We start from the raw sequence: 8,906 nt of genomic DNA, 5'->3' as shown, positions 1-8,906 counted from the left end.
TAGAAATCAAGAGCATAATGATATCTGGAAAATCCCCCAGCCTTTATAAACCAAATAACATACTTTCACATAATCCATGGGTCAAAGAAGAAACCAAAAGGGAAAATAGAACATATTTTGAACTGAATGAAAATGAAAACACAACATATCAGAATTTGGGAAATGATGCTAAAACATTATTTTGGGGAAATTTTATAGTACCTAAATCTCTATATTTGAGAATGGCAAAGGTCTTAAACCAGTGAACTCAGCTTCCAACTCATGAAATAAGAAAAAGAGCAAGTAGAAAATAGGAAATAATAAATACAAGATAAAAAATCAATGAAATAGACAAGAGAAAAATAATAGAGAAAACCAGTAAACCAAAAGCTGGTTCTCTGAGAAGATCAATAAAATCATTGCTATACCTGTAGACAGACTTATCAGGAAAAAAAGAGAGATGGCACAAATTACCAATATCAAGAATGAGAAAGGTAACTCACTACAGATTACACACGGGTTAAAAAGACAATAAAGATTATACAAATATTTAAAGGATAACATTATGAGAACACTTTATGCCAAAAATTTGACAACTTAGATGAAAATAGACAAATTCATTGAAAGACATAAATTACCAAACTACCAAAGCTCACTCAAGAATGAAGAGATAATCTGAATAGCTCTATAGCTATTAAAGAAATTGAATATGTGGTTAAAAATTTTACAACAAAAAAATTCCAAGTTCAGGGGCCCCACTGGTGAATCCAATCAAACATTTAAGAAAGAAATAATTCTAGTTCTATATAAACTCTACTAGAAAATTGAAAAGGAGAGACTATTTCCCAACTCATTCTATACGGTCAGCACTACCCAGGTATCAAAATTAGACAAAGACATTACAAGAAAAGTTCAGATCAATATCCCTCACAAACATAGATGCAAAAATTTTAAACAAAATTTTAGTAAATTGAATCCAACAATATATAAAAAAGGAAATACGACATGATCAAGTAGGATTTATCCTAGGAATGCAAAACTCATTTAATATTCAAAGTCAGTCTTTGAAACTACAAAACTATGATGAAAATAATCAAGGAAATCTAAGGAAATGAAGAGATATCCCATGGTCATGGATAGGAAGACTCAATGGTGTCAAGATGTCCGTTTTTCCCAACTTTGTCTATAGCGTCAAGACAATTCAAATCAAAATCCCAGCAAGTTATTCTGTGAATATTGAAAAACTGATTCTAAAGTTTATATGGAAAAGTAAAATATGCTGAACAGCCAACGAAATATTGAAGGAGATGAACAAAGTTGGAAGATGGAGACTATCTGACTTCAAGACTTACTACAAAGCTACTGTAATTGGGACAGTGTGGTACTGGGAAAAGAATAGACAAATACACCAACAGAACAGAAATAGATCCCACGAGTATAGTTAGCTAATGTTTTACAGAGGAGGAAAGGCAATTCAATGGAGAAGAAATAGTCTTTTCAACAAATGGTACTAGAACAACTGGACACTCAAATGCAAAAAAAAAAATATGGATCCAGACATAGACCTTATACTTTTCACAAAAATTAACTCAAAATGGGTCACAAAACTAAACGTAAAATACAAAACTATAATATTCCTAGCAGACAACTTAGGAGAAATCATACTTGACCTTAAATTTGGTGATAGGATTTTAGACAAAACACTAAAAACACAATCCATGAAAGAAAAAATTGACTAAGTTGGACTTCATAAAAATTAAAAACCACTCTGCAAAAGACACTGTCAAGAGAATAAAAAGGTAAGTCACAGACTGGGGAAAAAAATCTTTACAAAACACATCTTCGATAATGCAAAGGTATCCAAAATATACAAAGAACTCTTAAAACTCAACAATAAGAAAACAAATAATGCAACTGAAAAATGGCAAATTGTCTAGACAGACACCTCACCAAAGAAGCTACACAGATGGCAAATAAGCATATGAAAATATCCTCCCTATCACATATCATTAGGGAATTGCAAATTAAAACAATAATGAGATACTGCTACACTCCTGTTAGAATGGCTAAAATCCAGAACACTGGCAACGTCAAACGCTGTCAAGGATGTGGAGCCACAGGAACTCTCGTTTATTGCTGGTGGGGATGCAAAATGGTACAGCCACTTTGGAAGACAGTTTGCCAGCTTCTTACAAACTAAACATACTCTTACCATAGGATCCAGCAATCATGCTTTGTAGTATTTATCCAAATGAGTTGAAAACTTGTGACCACACAAAAACCTGCGCATGAATATTTATAGCAGCTTTACCCATAATTGCTAAAACATGGAAACAACCAAGATGACCATCAGTAGGTGAAGGGATAAATAAACTGTGGCACATCCAGATAATGGAATATTTTTCAGCAATAAAAAGAAATGAGCTATGAAGCCAAGAAAAGACATGGAGGAAACTTAAATGCACATTGCTAAGTGAAAAAAGCTAATCTGAAAAGGCTATATACTGCATGATTCCAACTATATAACATTCTGGAAAGGGCAAAACTATGGAGACAATAAAAAGATCAGTGGTTGCCAGGAGTTTTGGGGAGAGAGTAAAGATGACTAGGAGGAGCACAGGTAATTTTTAAAGCAGTGCATTTATTCTGTATGATATTGTAATGGTGGACACATGTCATTATACGTCTGTTAAAACCTCTAGAATGTGCAACACAAAGAATGAACCCTAATGTAAACTATAGACTTTAGTTAATAATAATATATCAATATTGATTCATCAATTGTAATAAATGTACCACACTAGTGCAAGATGTTAAAAATATGGGGAATTGGGAAGGAGTGGAGCACATGGGAACTCTCTGTACTTTCTGCTCAATTTTTCAGTAAACCTATAACTGCTCAAAAAAAGTCTATCAATGAAGAAGTAAAAAACTAAACGTAAAAAAAAGCAATCTTTGTGACTTTGGGTTAGGCAAAGATTTCTTTGTTATAACACCAAAAGTATGAACCATAAAAGAAAACATTGATAAATTGGACTTCATCATAATCAAAAACTTTTGTGCTATAAAAGTCATGAGGAAACCTTTGGGTTAATAGGTACATTCACTCTCTTGATCATTTCATGGGTGTACACATATGTTGAAACCTGTCTAATTCTATATTTAAATGTGTACAATTTATTGTACACATAAAGCTGTTTAAAAATTTTAAATGAATGACTGAAAGAGCTCCTTAATGCAGATGCCCGGGCTCACTTGTAGAACTCCTAATTCTGTAAGACTGAGACAGAGGAATCTGCCTTTTAAACAGCATCCAGGTGATTCTAATGCACATTTGAAACACTGGCCTAAGATATGAGCAGCAGGATTTACAGTAACCCTGGTGTGAAGCTAACCTGAGGACTGGCCGGGAAAGCAGAATAGCCTGAGAGGTCTGGAAAGAGAACAGAGAAGCCTCTCTCAGTGGCAAGAGAGAAAATAACCCAGAAGTCTCTCCATCTGTAGGGTAAAGGGCATCAAGAAGAGTGGTGTTTTAGTGCCATAGAGGAATTTCATCTTCCTTTTACCATTTGATGTTTGGTGTGTGTTACATTTTATTAAACTCCAAAGAGGGCAGAGCTATATTTCATGTTATTTCCAGCAGTTAGAGAGATGATACTATGTCAGTATGATTTATCTGTTTTATGATTTATCAGTTTTATCTGTCAACTTGGCTAGGTTACAGTACCCAGTTTTCTGGTCAAACACCAGTCTACATGTTGCTGTGAAGATACTTTTTTAGATGCAGTCAACATTGACACCAGTAGACTTTGAGGGAAGCAGATTACCCTCCATAATGTGGGTGGGCCTCATTAAATCAGTTGAAGGCTTAAGAGAAAAGACTTAGGTCCCCTGAAGACAGAATGCTTCCTCCAGACTGCCCTCAGACTCTACACTGCAAAATCAATTCTTTCCTGAGTCTCCAGTCTGCTGGCCTGCTCTGCAGATTTCAGACTTTCTAGTCCCAACAATTGAATGAGAATTTCTTAAAATAAAACTAATTCTCTCCCTCACTCCCCTCTCTCTCTAAACATGTGCATACACACACACACACACACACACACACACACTCTCTCTAATGGCTCTGTTTCTCTGGAGAACCCTAATATAGTCAGTAAAATGATAACATCCCATGAAACTAAGAGACCTTGTAAAAAGATGTACAAATTTGGATGTGATATACACATTTGAAGTTATGAATCACTCATATCATCCACATCCTTGTATCTTTACAGTACCTGGTACACATGTTCACAAGGTAACTGAATGAATGTTTTTCTCCTCTTGCACTTCTGTGGCGCTGCATGTGGTTGATTATCTCCTTTGCATCTTCTAATTTTGATCATACCTGTGCCAGGTAGACTTAACCAAGAAAGGACCCAGAAAAGACTCTACCACTGGCCCCTAACTGCACTTTACAGCACTGATCTTTAAAGATTCTCTCACAATTTTCTAAAAACAAATTCTTATCTTTGGTATTTCGGTCTGGCCATAAAAGCTCTTCTGTTTCTTCTCATGAAAGGACCTGCTTGCTTTCTTCTCCTTGAATTTTTATGAGTAATGACTTTGGCCACTTGACAGTAGCCCTCATTCTGTTATCCACATGTATGGAGAGGGCAGGTGTTGCTGCTTCCTCCAAGCCACCTTAGTATCCTAGCCTTTTATTTGTACATATGCATTGGGATGGAAAGAAAGGTGTGTTCTCTAAGTCCCAAGTCATAATCTCCCCACCTTCAACTCCAAACTGGACAAGAAACTCCTGATCCTAACTCGACCGTAGACCTTCTTTCATGAATGGCCCAGGAGACTAAAGCATTTGTACTTAGATGGGGAGGTCTCTGTGTTGGGGTCTCTGTTAAGCACAGAGCTGATGAAATTAAAGCTGGTCGTTAGCTGGGTAACATTGTGTTCCATGAGAGGAATAAAGGAAGTCATTCAGCAATACAGAATGTCAGAGTGATGAAAGACCTTAAGGTTCATCTGACTGAGTCTCCTGGTTCATAGATAAAGAAACTGAGGTCCAGAAACATGGAGTGATTTCTCAAGGTTGGGTTTCCAATGCTGTCCTGAAGCCTTCCTTGACTTCGTTATCGGAGGTCATTGTTTCTTCCTCTGGGATTCCCCATGCACTGCGTGTACCTCCTTTTAGCACTGTATTTGACCTTCCTTCATTAGACTGTGAGATTTTGGAGAATTGGGTTCATGTGTACATTCTGGGGCCTGCTATAGAGGCTGACCCATAGTAGATGCTCCATAGATGTTGTGTAAGGACAGGAGAGAAGAAAGGAGAAGGAGGAGAAGAAGAAACGGTGGGTCCAAAGCTTAGTGATTTGATTTATCACCAGTAAACACGGTGGTAAGCAGCATCTGAGACCCCAAGCCTAGCAATAAGGGGTACTGCAGAACATGAGGCAGGGAACTTCTTCGGGCTCCCGAAATGGTATAGGCTTTCCCCTCCTTTTGTGTCTCTTCCTGGATCCATGGAACAAATTGAGCCACAGACACAAACATCCCAGGCCTCCCCTTGAAGCCGGATCTTATGCCCCAACTGAAGACACCCACTTGGAAGAGCCTCTGGGTTCCATGCATAGTACAGATCAGAGGTGCCCCACTGTCTCCCTGAGGAGAGAAGGAAGAGTTTGCAAGCAATCAACAGCACCTCTAGCAAGACAGCAGGGTGAGAGGGTCCTAGTGGTGTGGGCTAGGGGCTTCCCTTCTGGGCGCTCTCCTGAGAGCCTAGAAAGTGGTGGGGCATGTGGAGGACAGGGCTGAGGCAGGGGCTGAGTACCTGGGAAGTGCCTTGGGTGCCTGGTTCCTTCCAGGCACAAAGCATGTTGCTGGAGAGCTGGTCTACCCTCTTGCTGCATTCTCTCCGGTTAATCTGCACCAATCTCAGCTTCTGCAGGTACGTGTTTAAGTTGTCATATTCATCTGGCAAATGAGGAAGCTAGTGTGAGAATGAGCACTGCATCAACCACTGAGAGTGACAAGCCCACAAATGATCAGGGTGGAAGCCCTGGAAGGATGCAAACACTCAGCAAATCACAAACTCACAGGATAGGAAGTTCTTAGAGGGGACCTAATGCAATGCCCCGCTCAGTCTCCTCTCCAGTATCTCCAGCAAGGGGTTCCTTCATCTCTGCTTATGTGTTCCCTTTGGGGAGCTCACTCCCTCTGAAAGCAGCCTGTGAAACCCTTAGCCCCAGCCCCTGCAGTGAACCTGGAATGAGCTTTCTCCAGGGCCCCACCATCTCTCCACAGCCATGCTTTGTCCCTGTGCAGAGGTCAAAACAGCCCAACTTCTGAATCAGTGTTGCCCAGTGTCTCTGCCGGGTGAGTGGAGAAATCAGGAAAATGACACACCTATAAGTACCATCTTGTGGGAGGGAAACAACCATGATCCTACAGGAGCTTCTGGTCTTCTCCTCATCCCGCTTCCACCCACCCTGAAGTCCTCTCTGTCTGGCTAGCCTGGTGCCCTGGGAAAAGAGTGGAGTCATTGACGACCAGGCTTGGGTGGGGAATCACTGGCTCAGAGTTATCTCAGCACGGTGGTCTACATGGGCTTCATCAGATGATAAACAGATGAGGAGATGCACATTGTAAAACAGCCCAGGAAGGAAGAATCCAAACTGGCTCTCCACACCACTTCTGGGCTCTGAAAAAATGATCACTCTCATGTTTTGAGATTCTTCTATGTTCCAGGCATTTGCTAGAGACCTTAGTTGTATAATTTCATTTAATTTAATCCACATAACTTATCTGAGAAGGACATTACTGTCATTCTACAGATGAGAAAAGGTGGAGGTGAGGAAGATGGAGGAGCTAGCTCAAGATCACAAAGTTGGAGTTCTGAGGCCAAAATTGAGACCTGAGTCTTCCAAGGTTTGTGCTGTCTAGCCCAGGGAAACTTAAGTGTGGGCTTTCTACAGGTTCCAAAGAGAAGGCACATACCATATGCATCAGTCACCCACTCTGCCATCCAACACCGGTCCCAGATCCTCTCTTTCTCCTGCAGGCAGACGGGCATTTTGAAGTTAGTGAATTGTATTGGTGTGGCCAGCAGGAGCAGGGAGAGGTCGCTGTCAAGGTGGGACAGCTTATAGTCTTTGTGAATAATTATCTTCTGCACTCGCTTTCTTTCCAAGTGGACATCGCTGAATGTTCTGATCCCCATGACCACAGTGACATTTCCCAATGCCATTTCTAATCTAAAGAATGAAGACAATAACTTCAAACTATAATAATAGTTACACTGCATTTCACATTTGTAGACACAACTGTAAATGGTAGAGTTTATGACCGAATACTGAGAAGTCCAAAGCAGTGGGTGCACAGTGACCTAGGGAGTGGCTAGAGACGGGAGTAGCAGGAGTCAGGGGTCCAAACTCAGGCAAATCTCTGAGCTAGTGAACTGTCAGCCCAGGGGGACTTCCCTGACCTGAAGGAAGTAGACTGAATCCATCCAAGAGGATAGAAGGTAAGCTATTTGACAAAGGGAGTTTGGATGTCTTGCTGACCCCTGTTTCCTCAGCTCTTAGAATAGTGTATGGTAGGTGTTCAGTGAGTATTTGTCCGAATGAACACAGTCTGTTGGCTGCATGGATGGCAGGCAGAAGAGAAGCCTTGTACTGACTTTCCAATACTGGATGCATAGCCGCAGCTAGTAGCCCATCTTTGGATATGGTTAACGAAGTAAAGAGAGAGGATGGAATCAGAGACTTTGTGGTACAAAGCCAACAGGAACATACTGGGTATAAAGCTCATGGCTTTACAAGCCTTGTGCACTAACCTATTAAGCTACCCAGCCCAGACAATACATTGAGGAGACATGACGTAAACTAAGATAATGCCTCAGAAACTTACAGGGTTCTTGGGAAGCAATGTGCAGCTGTTAGAACCCACCACCGATGTATGATTGAGCCTCCACAGAGGTGTTTCCGAGAGTTCTGGATACTCACTTGCCATGGGAACTCGCCTTCCTGAACCTCAAATAGTTCGTGAAATTGTAACGATGTTGAAGTTGAAAAGGCAGGTCTGTAGCCACACGGAGCTTTTTCTGAAAGAGAAAAGAAAGAGCCATTTGTACAAGAGAAGCACGTAGAAATCTTTCTTACCTGTATTCCCAGCATCTTCCCAGCTAAGACCAGTGCTGGAGCTGAGTGGAGTAAAGTAAGCAGGCGCGAAGAGGACAGAGCTCAGAAAACACCAGCAAAACACACCTCCTTTAGTGTCCAGGCCTCACGTTCAAAAAGAGCTTTGAGACCTGGAGAAGTCAGGGTGGAGCTCCGTCAGAAGCTGTAAAAGGGTTGGGGTGGCAATGGAGATGTGCCAAAAATATACAGGGACCCTTCAGGAGACAGAAACCATGCAGCACTGGAAAGTTTAATATCAAGAATTATGAACTATAACAGAGAAGTCGCTACAAAGGGTCAGGAGGACCCCAAGGATACCACAGGGTTAAGGAGTACCTAAGGAAGGACTAAACTTGAAAGGGGAGGCCCATCTCCAGGTGGAGGTTCAGAACTCACTGGGGAAGGTGTGGTTGCAGCCCAAGGGAAGGCAGAAGTTTGCTGGGTGCCCCGGGCCAGAGTTAGCCCCCATTTCTAGTTAAGCAGGGAACATCCCTCTGGAGTAGAGCTAGGCTGAGCTGGAACACCCCTCCTAGGTGCAGGTGGACTGATGGCTAGCGGGCAGGCACATGGAGGTGCTTAGGTGTCAAGAGCCTTCTCTCCAGCCAGTGGGTGCAAGGCCTGGGCTGTGCATGTATGTGTGGGGACAGCTGCAGTGAGGAGGTATGGGGGATCCAGGGCTTTGGGGGCCCATCAGACAAAAAGATATGACCATGAGGTGGCAGTAGCACACCCAAGCTTTCTTTGAGTGGTGCT

At 41.6% G+C, this 8,906-nt stretch overlaps 1 protein-coding gene across 1 annotated transcript; it reads right to left on the bottom strand.

The window, feature by feature from the left end:
* Nucleotides 1-5,340: 5,340 nt before the first annotated feature.
* On the bottom strand, nucleotides 5,341-7,222 carry PRSS51 (serine protease 51). Its single transcript, XM_014852132.3, has 3 exons — nucleotides 6,973-7,222; nucleotides 5,807-5,949; nucleotides 5,341-5,637 (listed from the first exon to the last, which is right to left on the bottom strand). The coding sequence occupies exons 1-3, from the start codon at nucleotides 7,220-7,222 to the stop codon at nucleotides 5,341-5,343; spliced, it is 690 nt and encodes a 229-aa protein (XP_014707618.2).
* Nucleotides 7,223-8,906: the final 1,684 nt, after the last annotated feature.

Source organism: Equus asinus, chromosome 3, assembly GCF_041296235.1.
Source record: "Equus asinus isolate D_3611 breed Donkey chromosome 3, EquAss-T2T_v2, whole genome shotgun sequence".
NCBI lineage: Eukaryota > Metazoa > Chordata > Mammalia > Perissodactyla > Equidae > Equus > Equus asinus.
The sequence above is the reverse complement of the archived record's forward strand: the minus strand, read 5'-3'. Positions and strand labels throughout refer to the sequence as shown.